The 22,640-nt window shown below is 39.8% G+C and overlaps 2 protein-coding genes across 10 annotated transcripts in view; one reads left to right on the plus strand and one right to left on the minus strand.

The window, feature by feature from the left end:
- SLC25A40 (solute carrier family 25 member 40) lies at window positions 1–20,077 on the minus strand. Of its 6 annotated transcripts, none has more exons than XM_031052413.2 (11): window positions 19,923–20,077; window positions 18,529–18,647; window positions 17,092–17,151; window positions 15,801–15,907; window positions 13,771–13,838; window positions 12,635–12,759; window positions 10,988–11,161; window positions 6,007–6,116; window positions 5,596–5,683; window positions 4,676–4,756; window positions 1–570 (listed from the first exon to the last, which is right to left on the minus strand). In XM_031052413.2, exons 2-11 carry the CDS (start codon window positions 18,620–18,622, stop codon window positions 455–457), a joined length of 1,023 nt encoding a protein of 340 aa, XP_030908273.2. In that variant the 5' UTR covers window positions 18,623–18,647; window positions 19,923–20,077; the 3' UTR covers window positions 1–454. The 6 variants fall into 6 exon arrangements, with proteins under 6 accessions (XP_030908273.2, XP_030908272.2, XP_030908271.2 ...); XM_031052412.2 differs by having other exon boundaries at window positions 19,892–20,077; XM_031052411.2 differs by having other exon boundaries at window positions 19,740–20,077.
- DBF4 (DBF4-CDC7 kinase regulatory subunit) overlaps window positions 19,770–22,640 on the plus strand; it is a 16,196-nt gene continuing 13,325 nt past the window's right edge. For 2 of the 4 annotated variants that reach the window (XM_013130015.3, XM_031052409.2), the window contains exons 1-3: window positions 20,148–20,228; window positions 20,347–20,446; window positions 22,431–22,609. In XM_013130015.3, coding sequence (XP_012985469.2) covers window positions 20,401–20,446; window positions 22,431–22,609 — 225 coding nt within the window. In that variant the 5' untranslated portion in view covers window positions 20,148–20,228; window positions 20,347–20,400. Of the gene's footprint in view, window positions 19,987–20,142; window positions 20,229–20,346; window positions 20,447–22,430; window positions 22,610–22,640 lie in introns of those variants that run through there. The other 2 variants (XM_031052408.2, XM_031052410.2) reach the window with 2 other exon arrangements.

Genomic DNA, 22,640 nt, shown 5'->3' on the forward strand with positions numbered 1-22,640 from the left:
TCCATTAGCAAAATAAATATTTATTGAATTAATTATGTATCAACCTCCTTATGGAGGAATAATCATATCATACAATTTTCTAAACTTCATTTTAAATACCCAACAAATTTTTAGTTGGACTGAATATTAACACAGTGGCAGGGGTTATTCCTCATTATTCTGTCCAGTCTCCTTTTTTTTTCCTTTTAACCATCACTGAAGAACAGTCATCATCTGTTTTATTTTCTCATTTCTTTCTACTTCCCTCTAGTGGCAAGAGAAGTCACAAAGCCTTCACTGATAGTTTGTCATGTTCTAAGTTTTAAGAAAAAAGTGAATTTATCTTTTGTGTTATATTGGTTACCAAATGCAATGACAGACGTTCACTAGGAGTTCTAGAAAATGCCTTTACAGATTCAAATTTGGCACAACTTACACCCTGTATTTTGACTTCATACAGTCAGATGAAGCAGAATTAAGGATGTTGGCTCATCTTTTCATTTAAATGAGAAAAAAAAGACTTTCCATATTCATATGTGCTGATCATTATGGCACATGCAGGAGCAACTTTAAACAGCCGTGGAATAATACCTGCCCAGAAAAGAAAAGGAAAGTGTTCACTGTCATTTGTTTTCAAACTGAAAAGCTGCAGTACCATTTAGTGGTCACAATATACCAATACCATAATATGTCAGTGTAGAACTGGAATGCTACCTGTTTGTAGTCCTCAAAATACTGTAGGTATTGCCATGGTAGTAACCTTACAGAATCAGAATCACCTAGATTGGAAAAGACCTTTAAGGTCATCAAGTCCAACCATTACCCCAGGACTGTCAAGTCCACTGCTGAACTGTATCACTGAGGGCCTTATCTACAGGGTTTTTGAACACTTCTAGGGATGGTGATTCCACCACTGCCCTGGGCAGCCAGTTCCAATGCCTGATCACCCTCTTGGTGAATAATTTTTTCATAATATCTAATGTAAACCTCCCCTCGCACAGCTTGAGACCATTAGCTCTTGTCCTATTGCTTGTTATTTGGGAAAAGAGACCAGCCACCTTCCCTCTCCATCCTCCTTTCAGGTAGTTGTAGAGTCATAAGGTCCCCCCTCAGCCTTCTCCAGGTTAAACAACCCCAGTTCCCTCAGCCATTCCTCATCAGTTAATCCAACTTGTGCTCCAGGCCTTTTACCAGCTTCAAGTCCATTGTACCTCTGCTCCCTCTGTCTCTCCAGGGAGGCAGAGCTCCTTGAGCTCAGATGGCTGGGGGAGGGGGGGGGCAGATTGTGTACCCCGTCCTCTACCTGTTACTGCAAACCTGCTGCTCCTGTGGGATAAGCAGAGGCTTGTGACCACTCAGGTGGGATAATAGGTTCAGGAAGTCCTGAACCCTGAATTGGATAGTCAGGGGAGAAAAGGCTCAAGTACTGTGCTGGGCTGTACCCTCTGCTTTAGGCAGTGGCTCAGCCCTTCAAGCCAACTGCTGAGTAAAAGTGTGATTCCTCTACTACTATCTCTTAAGCCCCACAGCACCTCTACTAACATGGAAGAATCCTGGTCACAAGGCTAAACAATGGAATGTGGGCATCAGGTGTTTCCTGCTGCACTCAAGTGCAATCCTGTCAGTGGAGTTTAAAAAGTTTACCTAGAGGTGGGAAAATAAGGCTGAATCCACTTGTCTACACACAGCCGTCTACTCTCACTTGGAACACAATGGCATCTGCAAGTAGCTAGCATGGATGATGCATGGCCTACGGAAAACTTGTGTCCCTTTAGAAGAGTAGCAAAATACCCCCAGTCACCTCACCTATGTGTGGGCAACAGAACTGGGATAGTGGCTATCAAGAGAACATCTCTCCAGTCATGTGTCAATACCTAAATGTAGGTAACAATCTGTGAACTAAATTCCATTCAAAACGTCTAGTAATACCAATACTGTGTGGTGTCTTGCGCTCTGCTGGTATCAGTGCTCCAAAATATGCAAGTACTATTAACCAGCCATGGTATCACTGTACAGCAAGTAAAGCAATTTCATCTCTTTCAAAGAACACAAGTCTTGCAAGTCTTCATCCAACTGTGTAGCCATTCACACACAGACCACCAAGGAACCAATGCAGTGTTGTCAAGACGTTAAGTATCCTAGGCTTGGAATGTCTCTTGCAGTTGTTTGTTTAATTGTGAACTACTACATGCATTTATCTCACTATAATTTTAATCTCAGTGTCTTGTAATTTCCTCCTCAGACTGCCAGAGTCACGCATGACAATACGTGTGCATTACAAAGGAGCTCTGTGCTGGCAACACAGTATTACCCCAGCCATTTAACAGAACAGGACAACTGCCTCGCCTATCTGCCACACTTGCTGAAGACAGAAAGACATGGGAACCCTACAGCCCAAGAGAAGGGTATAGGAGGGCAGCTGAGTGACAAATACCAGCTAAGTAAGGAAGCTTAGGGAGATGAGCATCCTGAGGTGGGCACACAGGCTGCCAAGAGCACTTTGTGACTATGAGCTATATACAGTCAAGGTTGAAGTTTTAATCACCAGTTGCCATACACAGAAAGATATCTGAAAAGAAAACACTTTAAGACCAGTCTAGTTAAAAAGTGATATGGGGTCTTAGTCTAGTGATACTTGGGCTAGTAAATTATTGATAGAACCACCTGAATGTATGTATTCAATAAATGCAGTTTCACCCCAGGTAAAGATCTGGTTTTGTTTGATGAATGATAGTAGTTTTTCACAAAAAGATATGAACCAATAATTAGAATTCCTGGGGATGCCTAATCAGCTTGAACCTTCACACTGTGAACATTCATCTGCACTGTCACATGAGGCTGGAAACTTATTCTCTCAGTTCTGTCACATGCAGCAGCAATCCCAGACTGCCTCTGTCAATACCCAGGTACACAGGGTGGGGAGAGCAGCATATACTTAAACTATAAAAATACCTTTGGGTTTAGTTACCAATTGGCAATGAGAAACACAAGTCACTGTCTGTGGCTATGAGGACACAATGGATGAGAATACAAGAACTCCACTTCTGGGAAACCAAATCATTTCTACCTGTTTTGCTTGTCAGCGCACGCCAAGTAGAAACCTGTGACAGAAGTCTAGCAGGATCCATCATAGCTGCTGCCAAGTATCTACAAATCTGTGAAAAAATTTCCATGTTCTTCTCCAAGAGAATATTCTGGGATGTGGCTAAATGCACTGTGAATGACTGAAATGACCAGTGATTACTTCAGAGTAAAACTTCTTTTGTAAATACAGAAGTGGAAGATTCCCTGAAAGATGTTAAGATTGAAAAGAAATCCTCAGTTTCAGGATGAGGTAACAGCGAGGGGCTTTTGCTCCAGCACTGGAATGTCATCGTTCTTACTTCTCATATCACACTTGCTTACTCACAGAATGTCTGTTCTGCCCAGGACAGCTTCATTATAAAGTGGAAAAAACACTCCTAAGCCTCCCAAGGTCTCAGGAACTTCTGTGATCACTCCTCACTGCCAAGAGTCATGATACAATCGAGCCATAATGATGAAAATAAGGAGGAACAGAACTTCCTGTTGGACCTCTCAGGAAAACCTCATTGCTGGAGGTTTTGGGTTAGTACCAGGAATTAGGTCATATGATGAGGTAGGGCCCAGAGTTGCTTTCAGAGAGATGCTAGGATTTGAAAAAGACACTAGAAGGTATTCCTGAAGGGTTCTTTTCTGTTCTGTGAGGGGTTAAATGGCCAAGATATCTTATGATGGTCAGGAATACATCTGTGCTGGTCAGCAGTAGAAGAAACTACTGCACATAGTCCAGGACTAAAGAGTGGTGTCTGCCAAAGCCATCAGAAACTCTAAAAGACAAGTCTTTAAGACAGTCTGTGCAAGAAGAAGGATTAAATACATCAAGGAGTTATGCTGCATCATAGATGGATGGAACCTATCCTAGGCCAAGTATTCCACAGGCCAGTAACAGTCTTTTACTATGTGAATTCTACTCTATTCTATTCTCAGACTTCTTGGGTTCTCAATACTGCATCTTCTTCAAAGACAGAAAAATACCACTGAAGCTTAAGCTCTGTTTCTGAGACAGAAAAAAAACAAAAAAAGTTGAGTACAGAAATTAGTATGAAATGAAGAACAAAAATCAGGATAGCTATTCCTAAATATAGGTGGGCAAATGCAATGGTAATGACTGCTTTGACATTTTTAGCACTGGACTAAAAACTGCATTTAAGAAATTTTCTGTCTAGAAACACCTCCGTACTTCAGTTCCCAAACCTGCAGTCCATTATATTTCCTTTGTACCAATTCTTTCTGAAACACCCTAGCATTGCAGTTTAAGAAATCAACAAGTTACTTAAACTTGAAAAAAAAAACCTGTTTCCTGAACTGAACCTTTTCCCACTATTTTTCATTGCCAATACAGCTCTATTTGTTAATCCCAGTCCCTTTATTTTTTACCTAAATCATGTCTATCTTGGACAGCTGTAGCTTAGTAACTTGTGAAGAGACTGTCAAAATTCTCTCTGGATATATACATGTCTGTTGCTTTATATATGCAAACTATTCCATAACTCACAGTGTTTCCAGAGCTCGAAATATTGTATAATTTATGCATGTTAACAGCTATAACAACTTGTTAATGACTTAAAAGCTTTCTCTCTGCTCTGAATTGGTTTACAGATAGGAAAAGATTTACCAGCAAATAATCCAGTAATCCCATTTTTAGCGACAATTTTCCTCATAACTGCCCAGGTCGATGTACTGTCTCTCTGTGGAACTCAATGCAGTACAAGAAAACGGTGAATTAAGTAATATATACAATGCCATAAAAGAGTATTTTTAGAAATCAGAGACAGTCCCAGATTGTGATGTTAATTTTATCCATACTACTTATACAGGATATTAAATTCATACAATATGCAAATTCATAAAATAATTAAAATATTATGACACGGAAACCCGTGTAGTAACACCTGGAGTAAGATACATGAACAGAGACAATATTCCTTACTAAAGTACTGATATAGTTGAAAAAAGTCACCTAGCTTTCAAATGAGCCAGTCCCTCTCCATGTCACGTTATACATGTAGCTAAATGCTCATCACAGTTCAGATATTTAAACAAGAACTTGCCTTTACGGTAAACTGAGTCTGAAGGTGAGTTCACCTGAATTTGAATTGTAATTACAATTGTATTGTAAGAAATTAATTTTTTGCCTATTTAAATATAACTTATTTCAGTCATAGAATCATTTGGCTTGGAAGGGACCTTTAAATGTCATCTAGTCCAATCTGCCTGCAATGAGCAGGGAGATCTTCAATTTGCAATTGGTCTGCCTAAATGTAATAGCTTTGAATTTTTTGTTTATATTTTATACCATCTCACTAACCTAAAAGTACTGAGCTCACACCTTTTCCCTCCTCCAAGCCATTAGTGAAATACTGTATTTATTCTAGAAGGTTAAAATAGCCTATGAAATTTGGAGTAGAAAAGATCTCAGTGTTAGAATTTTTAGATAAAACTTTAAAAGAAAAAACAGGTATTTAAAATTCCTACCAAAAGTCTATATGCCAAAACACTACCTTTTTCCAGACATTATGGTTTTTTTATCCTTACCAGCACTTTTTAAGGTCTCGCACTCCCAAAGATCAGTCTGCCTATGTGTTTTCACTACATCAAATGGCAGAGTTATGACAGATGCAATCTATCAGGAAAATAGAGCAGTTTTAATGTTAGAGCACAAAAAAATAACATGCAATTAATCTTTTACAAATGAAAGTACACACAATTTAAAACTAGATTTAATATTCCAAGTGTCTGGCATAATTAAAAGTCTTGTATTTCAGAACACTGTAATTTATTCAGGTATACCAGATCAGCTCAAATGCCAGGTATGGGTGTTTAAAGCACATGCACCCCAAAACCATCAACATTTCTGTGACAGCCAGGTAAAATCATACCTCTTTTAAATAGTATATTAGCAATAGATACATAAGAGTACTATTAGACATAAAAATTCATACTTACAGAGCCAGATGCTGCTCCTGAAGCAAAAGCAATAAAAAATGTTGGTTCGCGTGTACCAAGTTCCTTGCAAAGGATCTTCTTGAAATGTTCATAATTATACCAGTATATTGCTGTAGTTATAAAGATAAACCTGCATTACAACACATTTGTATGTCACATACAGAAATTCTTTTATCAAGTACAAATACAAGAATTCTATTGTGGTAACAGGGGCAAAAAGAAACGTGCTGAAAGCAAAATAAAAGTGTTTCTGTGATGATCCATGGACAGACTGCCTTGTTCCTCTTATCTTTATATTCCAAACTTACTCATATGATATGATGAAACCCTACTACTGAAATGTATGAAACACTGACTTTATATAAATTCCCCAAATAAGAAACTTTGCTTCAGCACCTGTAGGACTCATTTTCCTGTGTACCTTTTACATGTATGTCCTCCACATCACTGCTTAAAGAATGACTTGAGTATATTGTAATTAGAATAATAGAATAATAGAACAGTTAGGGTTGGAAAGGACCTTAAGATAATCTAGTTCCAACCCCCCTGCCATGGGCAGGGACACCTCACACTAAACCATGTTGCCCAAGGCTCTGTCCAACCTGGCCTTGAACACCACCAGAGATGGACCATTCACAACTTCCCTGGGCAACCCTTTCCAGTGCCTCACCACCCTTACAGTAAAGAATTTGTTCCCTATATCCAATCTAAACTTACCCTGTATAAGTTTTAACCTGTTACCCCTTGTCCTATCACTACAGTCGCTAATGAAGAGTCCCTCCTCAGCATCCTTAAAAGCCCCCTTCAGATACTGGCAGGCTGCTATGAGGTCTCCATGCAGCCTTCTCTTCTCCAGGCTGAACAGCCCCAACTTTCTCAGTCTGTTTTCATATGGGAGGTGCTCCAGTCCCCTGATCATCCTCATGGCCCTCCTCTGGACTTGTTTCAACAGTTCCATGTCCTCCTTATGTTGAGAACACCAGAACTGCACACAATACTCCAAGTGAGCTCTTACAAGAGCAGAGTATCATAGAATTGTTAGGATTGGAAAGGACCTCAAGATCATCTAGTTCCAACCCCCCTGCCATGGGCAGGGACACCTCACACTAAACCATATCATCCAAGGCTTCATCCAACCTGGTCCTGAACACTCCCAGGGATGGAGCATTCACTACCTCCCTGGGCAACCCATTCCAGTACCTCACCACCCTAACAGTAAAGAATTTCTTCCTTATATCCAGTCTAAACCTCTGCTGTTTAAGTTTCAGCCCAATACCCCTTGTCCTATCACTACAGTCCCTAATGAATAGTCCCTCCCCAGCATCCCTATAGGCCCCCTTCAGATACTGGCAGGCTGCTATGAGGTCTCCATGCAGCCTTCTCTTCTCCAGGCTGAACAGCCCCAACTTTCTCAGCCTATCTTCATACAGGAGGTGCTCCAGTCCCCTGATCATCCTCGTGGCCCTTCTCTGGACTTGTTCTAACAGTTCCATGTCCTTTTTATGTTGAGGACACCAGAACTGCACACAATACTCCAAGTGAGGTCTCATGAGAGCAAAGTAGAGGGGCAGGATCACCTCCATCGACCTGCTGGTCACGTTCCTTTTGATGCAGCCCAGGATACAGTTGGCTTTCTGGGCTGTGAGTGCACACTGAAGCTGGCTCATGTTCATTTTCTCATTGACTAACACCCCCAAGACCTTCTTCGCGGGGCTGCTCTGAATCTCTTCTCTGCCCAACCTGTAGCTGTGCCTGGGATTGCTCCAACCCAGGTGTAGGACCTTGCACTTGTCATGATTAAACTTCCCCTTAGTGAAGCCATGCTGGCTGTCACCAAGCACCTTGTTGTTTTTCATGTGCCCTAGCATGCCTTCCAGGAGAATCTGCTCCAAGATTTTGCCAGGCACAGAGGTGAGACTGACTGGTCTGTAATTCCCTGGGTCATCCATTTTCCCCTTCTTGAAAATGTGGGTTATATTTCCCTTTTTCCAATCATCAGGAACTTCACCTGTCTGCCATGATTTTTCAAATATGATGGCCAGTGGCTTAGCAACTTCATTCACCAGCTTCTTCCAGACCCGTGGATGGATTTCATCAGGGCCCATGGACTTTTGTACGTTCAGGTTCTTAAGATGGTCTTGAACCAGATCCTTTCCTATAGTAGGCCTAGGGTCTTTATTCTTACAGTCCTTGCATCTGCCTTCCAAGACTTGGGTGGTGTGGTCGGCTCATTTGCCCATGAACACTGAGGCAAAGAAGCCATTGAGAACCTCAGCCTTCTCCAAACCCAGGGTACCCAGCTCTCCTGATGTCTTCCGGAGGTGGCCTATGTTGTACCTAGTCTGTCTTTTATTCACTACATACCTATAGAATCCCTTCCTGTTATCCTTAACATCCCTAGGCAAGTTTAATTCTAACTGAGCATTAGCTTTCCTGATCTGGTCCCTAGCTTCCTGGACAACATCCCTGTATTCTTCCCAGGCCACCTGTCCTTGCTTCCATCTTTTATAAGCCTCTTTTCCCCTTTGAATTTTTCTCAGGAGCTCCTTATCCACCCAAGGAGGTCTCCAGGCCCTCCTGCTGCACTTCCTTCTAGTTGGGATGCAATGCTCCTGAACTTGCTGTAGGTGATCCTTGAACATCAACCAACAGTCTTGGCCCCCCCCTGCCCTCTAGGGTGATATTCAGTCTAGGTAGTCTCCCACGGAACATGCCTGAAGCATACCATTCACACTTGGGCTAGTAACACAATGGGATTTTAACTACCTCGTGCTGCTTGAGTCATGCCGTGCTGCTTGACTGTTTTCACAGAGGAGCTGCTTTGTCAGTACCAATTGTTACACTGATTTTAATCCCTCTTTAAAGAGCTAACTTCAGTTAACTGCAGTGAAGGCGCAGCCTGTGCTGTAAGAATACCAGAAGCCACGATACTGTTGGGGCATCATTCAAACTGAAGAGCCAAGATAAAAGGTATTGAGGGAGCATATCTTAACTGCACAGAGAGTATTTATAAGGAAAAAGTTACCAGAAAACATATTTGGGAAAGGCAATAAGCAGCATTAAACACCGTTAGCTTTATACCATCTGAGCTTTGTGGCTTTTTTTTTTTAATGCATTTTCCTTTACTCGTGCATCTCATTGCCTGCACACTTCTGGTTCTTCAACAATAGACCTAAACCTGTAAAGCAGTAGCTTCAGGTTAACCTGTACCTTTACCTTTCCAGCATTTCATGATGTCTTCAAAGTGCTGGGCACAGACAAGTGCCCACTGGGTATGAAGTGAATGCTAGAGCAGTACAAGACTAACTTCAAATCTATGAGCATGTTTTGGACCAGTGGAGCAACAGCAGGCATGGATGAAGGAATAAAAAAGTCTGAGAAGAGACACACAACACCTTACTGCCCTTTTCCTTGGGCACTCCCTCACAGTGCTCTGATCTTCCCACTCTGTTAAAAGCAGTAGAGGGAATGAAGATCACTAGCTCCTGCCTCATAGCTACAAAGACCGGTAAGAGGAGTTTCTACTTGAAATCAGACAACAGAACATAGATGAAGAATTTTAAGTTCCCTTATTATCTTAACAGAACAGCCTAAGATGCAATTGGCAGAGAAGAATCAAGCAAATTTAAAAATTAATATTCAACAGGAAGTACTTTGTACAAAAGGTTCAGATGAATCCTGACAGTTATCTTTAGCCTTAGAGAAACCATGCTGCCTTGGGTTCAGAAGCCTTCCCTGTTACAGAAGTCTCAATTAATTCCCTTTAAGGGACAGGATCCCTAAGCAGGAGATACAGTCCAACCACAATGTTCAAATATCTACCATTTGCAAAGTGAAAGAAAGCAGAGTATTATTCATTCTGGAAAGAGAACAGCTGAAATAATTTAGTTCTGTTAACTCAGCTACCAAGTTCAGTTTTTCATTAAACGTCCACATCACCTCCACCTACCACACACCGGTTTGGTTCACAGCCAAATTAAAATTTACTCTAGGTACACATCTAAATGTGCTCAAATACCGTAACAATCCAAACCAATTAATGGCCTACTAGCCTGTTTTGAACCATAAATTAAATTAGATGTCAGATTATCTTAAGAATTCATTAGGAGAACAAAGGTAGGTCAAATACTTCCAGTGCTCTCTGCCTCCAAAAATAGTTATCAAAAATGTTACCAAGAATTTTTCTGAGGCAACACAAAGTGTTCAAATGTGTTATTCCTGGTACTACCCAAAGTGCCAAAACTCTTTCAAGGACAACTGATGCCTGATGACCCACAACTGCCCTGACAAAAACGGGCCTCAAAGAGTCAGAGGCTTTTACCACTGGCATTAACAAGTCTTTTATCAGTCTCCTTATAGCAGAGCTGTGACAAAACTGGAAACACATGATTTTCTCCATCACACTTATTGTAAAGTGTAGCCCTTGAACTAATAGTGCTCTGTATCAGCCTTTCTGCTTCTAGACTTTCAGCTCTGAAGCTTTGCTAATGAGTGATGCTCTAGTTTCATGGGTTTTAGAGCAGTTATACAAACCAATTCATCTTGCTAAAAACATTTCCTGATAACACTACTGTGTCACTGCATCTTTGTACGTGTTTTCAAAATTAAGTGTAAGAACACTTAGCTACAGCATGTTCCCTCATAAGGAAATAGCCACTATACCTGTCAAAGAGAAAATTTCCTATTGGAAGTCTTCAAAACCAGTCATTGTATAAGCTAAAGATGAGAAGAAACAGTCTAAGTATAGAGAAAGAGAATGCTACAGTAGGCCTTAGCTGGCATCCACAAACAAAAGGGGGGGGGGGGAGGAGGGGAAATCAGCTCCTCAAAGAACTTATAAAAACACCCCAAAGAGAACAAATATATCTCATTCTTGAAGCTAACCACTAAAATCACCTAAAACCACAGTAAAAATCTAGAAGAGTTACGCATAAATATATCTTCTGACATAACAGAAACTTGCATGGAAAATAAACCCAACCTGAGAAAGGTACATCTCTCAGAACAGTAGAACTCCAGCCCCTCCACAAGGAAAGCCATCCATCTGAAGCTACTTTACTGCTGACGCACAAGTACAGTTGCTTGTAGGAGAACTTGCGATACTGCATTCTAGTTCTGATCAGCTCCAGGGGGCTCACAATGGTAACTGAACCAACTGCAAACGAAAAAAAGGTGGGGTTGTTGTTTGTTTTTTTTTTTTTTTCTAAATCAACATTTACTGGTAATATTTCTGGAACATAAACGTAAGGTCTCACCTTGCTTTATAGACTTGATTCAACTCTCCCATTTTCCTTGAAATAAATCCCCAAATAAGCTTTCTTTCCAGGTAAGAATACCATATCTATTCACAGTACCTGACCTTTAGGGACAGACAAGTTACCTACCTGTTTTCAATACTGGCATATTGTAATCCATGTCGTGTTAAGAATCATCATTTTTGGATTTATTGCATAAGTAGGCTGAAAATTTCAAGCACTCATAAAAAGTAATTTTCAATAATTGCCATTTTTAAGTGCAACTTGAAGAAAGTGAGCTTGGGGTTTTGTTTTGGTTTGTTTGCTTGTTTCTGTTGTTAAGCACAAAAATGATGGCTAGAGATTAAGTTTTTATTGATTTCTAAGCATCTTCTTAGCAATTTCTTAGCAACTTCTCCCCAGTAACAAGCAATAGGACAAGAGGTAATGGCTCTAAGAGGAAGTGTTCTAAAACCATGCAGATGAAGCCCTCAGTGATACGGTTTAGTGGTGGTCTTGGCAGTCCTGGGGTAATGGCTGGATTTGACGATCTTGAAGGTCTTTTCCAACCTAGCTGATTCTATGATATTTGCTATTCTTATTTTAAACTATCAAGAATGTATCTGACAAAGTAACCCTCCTGCATCTGGTAGAAAGCAAGTCACCACTCACTAACAAGCTCCCATCACACATGTAACAGACTTCAGTGATTTTACTGGATCCAAGGACTTTCCTCCTATTGCTGGGATAAGGTTTCCTTGACATGCGAATTTAAAATCCAGAGCAGACTAATAAGAACAATTTGCCGCATCACCACAGAATAACAATTCTTTTTCCACTAGTCTTCCAGTCCCCCTGTATTTTCACAAGTAGAATACAGAACTAAATCCTTAAGAGTCTTCTAAGAAAGCCCAAAACATAAGACCTGGGCTACTTCTCTACAAAAATACATGAGAAAAAAGATAAACCAAAGTAAGAAAACATAAATAGAAATTAATTCCCCATTACATCATACAGCAATAAAACCAGTACAAGTCAAATTTTCACTTCCCATGTAATTACCTATGTAGCTTCCATTATAGAAAATAATACTGTTTATTATTAGATTTACAACAGAACAGAATTAAACTGTCCTTGGTATAACCCTAAAAATACAAAATTCTGAACAAATTACAGATGTTGTGGAATTGTAACAGCAAAACTAAATCACATTATTCCAGATTAGAGGGTTATGTTGTCCAAGAAATACTGGGTAATTACAGTATTTCTTCTTATGCCCAGCTCCATGTAATATTATCCCTCATTTAAAGCAACACAAATTTACTTGATAAACCCAAGAAAACAGCATATATGTATTTTATTTCAGTTTTTTCTTTAAACAAATGGCAACTTACATCTGCTTAAGGAACCTGCAAGAACTGGAATGTGCTCATCATCCTTTCCTAGTCTAGATTTCAAAGCTTCACTCAGTTGGTCATAGCAGGTAAAATAGATTACTGTGGTAGGGAGTGCCATTATTCTAAAAAATAAGAAAGGGAATCTAAATTAATACCAGGAAAGCAGGAGATAAAGTCAACCATCTTGTACGGAAACCTTGCTTAAATAAGGAAAAGAGAATTACGAGAAGAGATCTGATAACAATTTTGAAATATGTAAACTGCTCTTGTAGAGAGAAAATGAATGATCCATTTTTCATGACAAAGAAGGAGGATTCTAGTTAGATGTTAAAAAAAAAAGGGGGGGTGTGGAGACAGTGTTCTCACAGGAGAATGGATATTTGGTACATGAGCTCTGAATAACTCCGAGGGATACAGCAAGGCCGTGGGAGGCCCGAGGAAGCCTAAGCAAGCAAGATAAGAAGAAGCTGTAGTTCACTGACTTATGAGAACTGTGGACTGTTGGCAAGCATTTGAGGTCAAGTTCTCACACCTGTGCTTAACCAATTATGTGTTAGTCACTAAGGGTCTTCAAGACAAGTATCCAATCATGATATGCCAAATTGCTGTAGGTGTGTGTAAGCAGTAGTATATAAGGAGTTAATGCTTTGCAATAAATGGCTTTCTGTCTGATCATACTGGTCTCTGACTGAGTCCTTTCTGCGGCGGGGGGGGGGGATGAGTGTGGAAAGAGCTGTGTTACTGATAGCAAGTCATTAGTCACAATTATGACAGCAAATACCTATCAAAAACTAGCATTCTCTAACGGTCATGTTCAATCCTATTATTCAATGATGCTCAAGGGGATGATTACATTAAGTATACCACCTCTAAAAGGAAGAACGAAAAGCCTGATGTTCCTGTTCAACCACTGAGAATGTATCTAAGAAGTTACACAGAGAAATCTCGAGACTGGGCAAAATTATTCCGTCTCTAGATGTTTTTGATCAAACTGATTACATCATTATCTGTAACTTCAGAATTAATCAAATTTTTAACATGCTTCAAAAGAAACATAATAATTTGTCTAAATAATGAAGTATTTTTTAACAATAATTCATAAGACGTTACCAAAAAAAGAACATTCAACTTACAGTGTTGGGGGAAGTCCACTCCACAGTGACTTAACTCCCTCTCTTTGAGTAATTTTCACAAATGCATCCTAAAAATACAACCAGCAAACAGCAACAAATAGCTCCAAGCTTTTGTATTATTATTAACTGGCAAAAGACAAAATTAATGTATAAAAAAGTGTATTTCTAAAATGTCTTATAATTTTAACATCTCACTTTCATAATTGCTTCTGCTAGTTACCATATTTAATCACACATAGTTCCTCTGAGCTGAACAGAAATATTTGTGTTATTGAAATAAAGAATTTCTTTCCATCTTTAAAAGGCCAAAGTAGTAAGTTTTTATCAATGACTGACAGTCCTGCGAATAAGTGATTTTCTGAACTAATACAGCATGCAGCAACATATGGAAGCATACCCAAAATAATACACTAAAATACTTCTTTAATACATAACAAAAGTTCTAGGCATAAAATAGCAACTAACTCTCAATGATCCTTCAAGACTTGCTTTCTCTGACAACAACGTGACAATGTATGTGCGATGCATCTATGCTATACTACATATCTGGCAGCTTACAATCAATATCATAGCTGTCCCTTATGTTCCCAGACCACTGATAGCAGAAAAAACTAAAACTTGAAGATCATTCAACTGGAATCACCATGAAAATGACAAACTCCTTAATACTAGGATACCTTATTTTCTTAAACATTTGGGGGGAAAAGACTGAGATTTGATGGCTTAGAATATGCTGAAGGCCAGACATTATCAAAAGGCCTCAAAACATACAGCCTGACAGACCATAAAAAGGAGTCACAGGAAGAAAATGGTGAAGAGCTTTAGAGGAGACAGCTTTGATGGACAGATCCACTGAAGTAAAAAGTTGCATGGGGAAAACAAAGGCATGATTTACTAAAACAAACCTGACTTGAAAAAAATGGAACTTTGAGAGGGAGTCAAGAAACCCGAAAAGGTCTTAACATGATTTGACCAAAAAGACACAAAAAGGGGTGTCTATAATTTTTCCAAATAAATTCTCTAATTAGTTCAGTTAGTTTATATGTTTATAATCCAGCTTTCACAAATTTACAATACAGGAAGGTACAGGTAAAACAATTAGAGAAAGAAGGTAACAAAAGCCTACATTTATATATCTTACTAACTATGTGGGCAAATACATCAAAATATTTGTACAGTCCTATCACCACAAACCTACAATGTCCACTACTATTTGCTTTACTGCAAATCGTTCAGCACTGAGGTGTTTTTTTTTAACAATGACAGTCATTGCTCTTTATGGATCATATTATCGCAGAAAAAATAGGCACAAAATCATGTCAATTAGGAAACTAAGCAACTTTCTAAAAATTATATGGTAATATTATGCAAAAAAACTAAATTTATGAACTTATTAATTAAAAAAGGTAACACTGTAAAACTGCTCAAGAAACCGGCATGACCATTTCATTCTTCTTGGAAATGTAATTCTAAAAAAATCTTATCACATGTACAACAGAGACATGTGCCAAAGTCAAACAATATCTTCACTAATAAAGCTGCATCAATGTCCAACAGCAGGTCTGCTTCTAGTGTCTGGGTAAAATCCTAGTCCTACTAGTTTCAATGGATCCAGAACCTAAAGCATGATTTTAACTTTAAAACACTATCTGCATTGTCAGTTCAGCTCAGCAGCACACTGGTAGCTCTGTGAACAGAAGAGCTGTAAACAGGTACAGAAAATCAGTACCTGCAGGCAGCAACTATTGGTGATGTGACCCAAGTGGCAAAAATAAAATCGTAGAGGCAGTACCCTGTGAGAACTGTGCAGCTGCCCACTTGTTTATCTTAAGGAAGGAATAAGTATTTTCTTGTAGAAAGTAGGAGGTATCCTTAATCGCCATATAAATTACACAGTGTAACCACAAAAACACCCTCTCAAAATGATAACAGATTCTACTACAACTTGAAAAAAAAGCCAATAAATTTATAGTATGCTATTTAAAAATGTTTTCAATCTATGGTTTTATATAAATGTAAAATGTTCTTACCAACATCCCTTTGAAATGCCCGGGTTTTTTATACCAGGCTTTGCTGTCCCCATTGTCACAAACACATATATGATCCATAAGGCCATTGGAGTATACAAAACACTTTCCTAATAAAACGGTGTATAAGAATATAGTTAATGCTTGTAAAATTGTCCTTAGCAGCAATCTGAAACTGGGTATAATGGTAACACAGATTTGTCTCTGGTTAGGCAGGGAGGGACAAAATAATCCTTGGAAGTCATTGACAACAAATTAGGTAAAAGGCAGGAGGGAATAAATGTACTCCTCAGAGTGCCAGGCTTAACAAAACTGCACTTGCATGCTCAAGGAGACATATTTATGCTATATTACCATCTGCTGAAGACTAAAACCAACACAAGACCTGAATGCTTCTATTGTATGTAACTATGTGAACATTTTTCATATTTTTAAAGCAGCATCCACATTGATGTGGCAATGTTACATCTTAGGTTAGACTGCATTTATACTAGATCACACTCCTTTTATTTCCTCTATGCCATGTACTTTGAACCTGTTTGATAAAATACTATTGCCATTGCAAAAACATACTTTGAGCTTCACATTTTCATATTTCTGAAGGGTTTGCAATTTACAAAAAGAAAAAAAAACAAACAACCCAGGACTGAGGACAAGATTTTTCCTCACCCACAGCAAGTATAACCACAAATATTCATCTCCACATACAACACGGAACACCAGTTATCCCCTTTCTTTTCACATCTCATCTATTAATTACAACTGCATAGTAGAACTCATTGGCATACCATTGCCCACACAATGCCTTTATCTATTGGCTTCTTCTGGCTGTTTCTATCAAGTGGCCAATGACTTCGGGAAGACTTACTACTCTGTTTCAAAGCCTCTGGATTCTGGAGGAGATAACTTCAATACAGCATTTTGACCACAAAAGCCTTCTAATGAAATAATTAGTTACTTATTGATAGCTTTTTAAAAATTTAAACTCAATTCAGTAATAGTTGTACCTTCTGCTATAGTGAAAACACTAAGAAAGACAGGAAAAAACTGTTTAAAATGGTATGTATTTACTGCATTTTTTTCCACTTTGCCTGTTCACTGACACATTCCTTCTTTAGCAATTTCAGTGTGCTGCTGTGCTGCTTCCCCACTCCCACCCCACCCCCCTTACTCTAAAGAATCAAACACAACTATTGCTAAACAAATGAAAACATTCTGTAGCTCAGCATTATGATAACAATCAGCTACATAAAAAAGCAAACTGTGTCTTGCATCACACTACACATTTATTTACCTTTGGAGAATGGATTGCTTTGGGCTTGCAGTCGAGTTTTGATAACATCAAGAGGAGTTACTAAAATGAAACAGAAGCCATTTAGAAACACCCTGCATGTCCTGAAAATGTGGAAGTGTACAGATGCCTTATTACGAACTTCTATGACTTCCACCCCCCCCCCCCCCGAGGGACAAAACAGATCTGTTTTACAACACGAATTAGTCACATCTTAACTCTCTATTGATGCCTCTCAGTTGACTAACAGGAGGTTGAATGCTTGGCTTACATTCCAGTATCTAAATGTAGGGATGTAAATGTGACTCCTGCAGCTCCTTTTAGTTGTTTAAAATCTGGCATCCTGTAGCATTTTAGCCACTCACACCTATTCTGGCTCACCTCCAGCTGTCACTTCAGAAAGGTGCCAGTCTCCTATATCTCTTGAGGTCTCAAATACCAACACCTTATGCTGTAACTAGAATCTTACATACACACAATGGAGATCCATCTTGGGAATTCCACAGGTCTGATGTAGCTTTGCTTGCTACTTTACCTAACATCATGGGACACATGGTATAAAAACAGAAAAAAAGTATATCAGTTTGATAGTTTTGTGATCAGATCGTATTTTGTAAAAACTTGGAAATTTTGTGGGTGAAAAAAATCATGCTTAGAAAACTGCACACTTTCCTGCTCCATAATCTCTGTAAACAGTCAGAACCAAAGGTTAGCTTAAGACAAAATTAACTGAAATATGAAGTATAACTCCAAGGGACATGAAGTGCTGAATCTAACCAAACAACACCTTCTTAGGTGCGCATTGGGAAGGAGGTCCTGAGTGAGATGACTGAATATGAAGTAAAAGATTAATTCCACAGACTATGCAGAAGTCTAAAAGACTAACAATATGCTATCCTTAAAGGAAATGTTTAGTGAAAAACAAATAAACAAAGAAACCCAATAAAAGGCTTTGTCAGCATAAGACATTACAGCAGAATAAACTGATGTTACTACTGAAGTGTAGTAGTAACTACATGAAGGAGACATCTCACGGGGGTTGGTCTTGAAGGATTTGTGTCATGTGCTATAAAGTAGACTTCATTAGAACTTATTTTTAAGCAGCAGGAAATGTGGAAATGAATTTTTAGTATTAGTTTTGTTTCTTGCATAAAAAAAGCAATGAATTACCACACTGAGAGGAAAAAAACCCCAAAAATGACATAGAAATTAAAAGTTAATAAAAATTTTTCTTATGTTCATAAATGGCTAAAGATTTCAATTATCTGTGTTTGTTAAAACACAAAAAAGCCCCATGAGAAACCTATGCAAAAACATCCTTGTTGAACATATTAGTGGAAACATAGAAACTCTGTAACTCAGACATCATGCTGAGTCATACTGATGAGTAATCAGTATTGCGAAGATTCTCCCTGTGGCAAGCTTGATAGTTTGCCTTACCAAATAATGATGTAATAATAGCTCCACAACATGAAGCTATTGCTTGCTGAATAACGGTTGTTTTATCCAAGTTGCTATCATTCATTTCAGCCATGGCTTTATCTTTGGAGAAAAAAAACCTGTTAAGGAACAGAAATACATTGCAAGACCATGATCAAAACTTGCAGAAAAATCAGAAGAAAAAAGATCTTATATTTTCATTAACATGTTATACATAGGCAGCAATAATGTAAATCTTAGTTTTCTACATGTATGCAACAAGCATCTTTTTTTTCAGATTATTTGAGCCATGTTGTGTAAATAATCTGTTTTCTAAATGACAACAAAACCTCCAAATCCTTCTTACATTAATTACACTGTTTATCTTTTTTGTAAGCTGAATTAATTAATAGGCATTGCTTCTTGCTTCAACAAAAGGCTTAGGAGCACATAAATAACCTGTACAAATATAAATTCACAGTCTGTGGCCCATAAACAGTAGCACAGCAGAATAATTCATCTAGTCCTTCTCTTGCTTTTGTCATTTCTGTGAGAAAACCTTGAGAGGTCTCCCAGTTGAATGATACTACATGAGCCTCATGTAATAAATGGTGACTAACTAGTATCCATGCTATCGTGCTATCAATTCCTTCAACAAACCCTACTCTATGGCTGCATAAGCATGGTTACCTTAGGAATGTACTTACAGTATCTAAAAATAAGGAGCTTATATATTCCCTGGATCTGCAACCAGCTATGGAAGGAAAAATAAATAAAACCATTTCAGAACCTACAATCCCCAAGTAATGGTGTATCTATTAGTGTGCCTTAGTGCAGGTGTAATGTTATCAGTTGACATTTATCCAAACTTTTATATTTGCTCTACAGGAACATGCTTCCTCTTTTCACCAAGTTTCAAGTAAAAGATAAAGATTCAAATAAAAGATTAAGCTCTGTAAATCAGGACCTGCCTCTCAGATACTAACTACTAACTGGGGGAGGGGGAGGAAGAGTGTGTGTGTGTGTGAGCGAGGTGTTTTAAACTGTTCCTTCAAGTACCTTTGCTGTAAGCAGCAAAGCTGCTCTCCAGAACAGCATATACATAATCCTTCTGTAAGCAGTAACGGCGCTCTTTTGACCAGAGGCAGTGCCTCCGACACTAAAGCTACGAAACCCCCCTCACCCAGGCGAGGCCCATAAGGCCCAGTGGCGCCACGCCTCAGCCATCTGACCTGTCCTTTAACCGGGTCGAGCTGGGAGGAGCGGCAGTCTACACGGCGGGAGGTGCTGAGACCGCTTAATTCTTCGTCCTGCCCGCACCGGTGGGAAGCCGCTGAGTCGGCAGTTTCTCCTGGGAAACACTTCCCCTCACACACACACACACCTTGCCGCGTCCGGGAGGAAAGACTCTTCACCGGGATTTCCGCTGAGGGCTTACACCAGCCCGCTCGGTGTCTGAAGCGAGACGAGAAAAGCTGGGTAGGTTACCAGCCGCTGACCTCCGGCCCAGCGACTCCTGGAGCTCCTCTCTCTCCCTCACCCTTCCCTTCGCGGGAGGGTCTCGGCCGCGGCCTCGCCGCCCCTCCCCCCGCCCCGCACCACGTGACGCGCGCGCCAGGCCGACCGTTGGTGGAGCTCTGTGAGCCAGCACCGCTGCTCGCTGTGGGGGGGCAGGAGGAGCGGGGCTGCGCGTGGCGTGCCGGCGCTGGCGGGAAAGGCTGGTGAGGCGGGGACCGGCGGCCTCCGCAGCGGCGGCCGCGGCCAGGGCCGAGAGCTGCAGCAAGGGGGGCGGGAGGGAAGGGGCTCTTGGTGCCGGGGAGCTTAGCGGCTCTGCTTCAGCCCACAGCTGTGGCGGCGGGTGGAGCGGCGAGGAGGATGTGACTCCGCGGGAAGATGAAACCGAGCGCTGTGGAGGCTGCCGACAAAGGAGCGCGTCCTTGTAAGCGGCGGGTGCGCGGGGCGGCCCAGCGTGGTAGGGGTGATGGAATTCGGGCCTTTCCCACAGGCAGTGAGGTCGCTTTGAGCCAGGCCTCGTGCTGGTGCTTCCTTCTTGACTGTGGCTGTCAGACCCTGGCTTGAGCCTGGTGCTGCGTTTGGGCCTCTTGGTGCTGCCGGCCTACTTATTTTTGTGCTGTGTATAACACCATGTTTGATCCCTGGTTACCTGGAATTTCATTTACATACCTGCATCCATCTTTTCTGTTAACATTTGGAATTGGTTGCCATGTCCTAAGCCTCCCCATTTTCCTATTTCTCTTAATTCTTTTGGTCTCCTGGATTCTACAAAGACTGCTCTTTCTGCTTCACTTACTGTATTCATAAGTTACTTACAGAATCCTGCAGCATGAGTAGTGGTTCTGCCCCCTCTTCCATTTAAGATTATTTCAGGGAGGGAGAGAATCCATAACAGAGGAACTGTTTTGCATGTTGGCTTTTTGTTTCCAGAAGGGGCCTTACTCCTTCCTGTAGCAGCCCTATTTCCATCTTCTTAGAAGCGAAGTAGGTTGTCAGTGAGGAAGAAAAGACAATGTAAAGCTAATAATGTGCAAGTCTTGGGATGATTCTGTCTTTGCGATTGTAATTGGAGCCCTGTGAAAGTATGTAAGAACAGAGAAGGTATAATTATTTTCACCTAATAACGTTATTTTAGTTTCCAGCCATGTTTAGCTACAGGGACTTCATGAGTTGCATGTTACTTCTGTGCATTTAAGACCACGCAAAATACTCTTTTTGCTTGTACTTATGCAGTGTTTCCTTGAAATTGCATCTTGGCATCGACAGCATTCTCTAGCAGCAAGCTGCACAGGGTTTCTCTGCACAGAGAATTAATTCCTGGTTTTCATTTTGTTCCTGACTCCTAGTTTTGTTTGGTGCCCCGTAGCTCTTCTGGAATAGGTTTAGTCATTCTGTGTTCTTGATTTTGGATCTCTGTCTTGCTTTCCCCCTAAATAATTTACTTTTACATACTGACAAAGTCTTAATCTGCAAGGTCATTTTTTATGCTTTTGAACATCCTTCTTACTTTTTTCCAGGCTGTATTTAAGATGTGGCTGATTTCTACATTTATGAAGTGGTGTAGTAAAGTTACCCCTTTTATTTTCTATTTCTTAGCAATTTTCTTTTTTTTTTTCCTGTCTTTAGGTTGCTGCTGAGTATTGAACTGCTGTTCTTGTAAAACAACACAACATTCCAAGATTTATCTTGAGAATAAGGCTTATTTCTCACACAGACTGATTACTTGCTTTTTAAAATGTCTAGTCTAACAGGCCTGTGTGGACAGCTCTCAGCATTAGGAAAGCTGTTGTGTATCAGCACAGTTTAATTGTTGTATGTGGTTTCTTAGTTTTAGAGTAAAATTCACCAGGACAGAAAGAGTGATGATAACTAAAATGGTTTTCAACTTTAAAGTTAGTTTTCCTGCATCTCATGTGGGTGCTAAAAATTCAGATAAATAGCAGGATTTTTCTTGTTTCAGTTACTTTTGACTGTGTTTAATTTTAATGAATTTATAGGAATCCTTTTAATTTCAGATGAATGAGAGACAGATTCTGTTCTGAAATGGTGTTCTTGTGACTCAGTGACTGAAAGCAGTGTATATACAGTGATACAGAGGTAGCAAATAAATACCAGACTGGGTGAGAAAATTGATGTAGTTGTATAGCCATGAAATAAAAAGTCCATTTTAGGATAAAAGTCCCTTTTAGGATAGAATTTTAAGACAAAACTTAAACTTTTAAGGGCTGTATGCGGTATTACTATTATTAAAGTCTTGGTTTTGACATATTCAACATGTAGCTATTTTTAAAAAGCCTTATATTGCATGGAAGCTTGTTTTGCCTGTTTCCATAATTTAGAATTTTCTTTTTGGGTGGGTGGGTGAGAAATAAACACAGCTCTGCTTAAAATCCCTTTTCTTTTTGCAGCAGATGGAATGCAGGCAAAAAGTGAAAAGATAAGATCTTCTCTGAAGAATGTGAAAAAAGATACAGGGAAGCCGGAGAAACTCAAGTATAAACCACTCACTGGGAAGGTGTTTTACCTCGATATTCCATCAAATGTGATCTCTGAAAAAATAGGAAAGGACCTCAAAGAGCTAGGAGGGGTAAGTTAATGAGCTCTGTATGAAACTAGAA

Source organism: Melopsittacus undulatus, chromosome 1, assembly GCF_012275295.1.
Source record: "Melopsittacus undulatus isolate bMelUnd1 chromosome 1, bMelUnd1.mat.Z, whole genome shotgun sequence".
NCBI classification, from domain to species: Eukaryota; Metazoa; Chordata; class Aves; order Psittaciformes; family Psittaculidae; genus Melopsittacus; species Melopsittacus undulatus.

Bases quoted from the DNA above. Each gene is read 5' to 3' on its own strand.
- SLC25A40 (XM_031052413.2), bottom strand. From the start codon at position 18,622: ATGGCTGAAATGAATGATAGCAACTTGGATAAAACAACCGTTATTCAG. The intron at 12,760-13,770 runs GTAAGTTGAATG...CTTATTTTTTAG, and splicing joins AGTGGACTTCCCCCAACACT to AATAATGGCACTCCCTACCA. The intron at 5,684-6,006 runs GTAAGTATGAAT...TTTTCCTGATAG, and splicing joins CAGGAGCAGCATCTGGCTCT to ATTGCATCTGTCATAACTCT.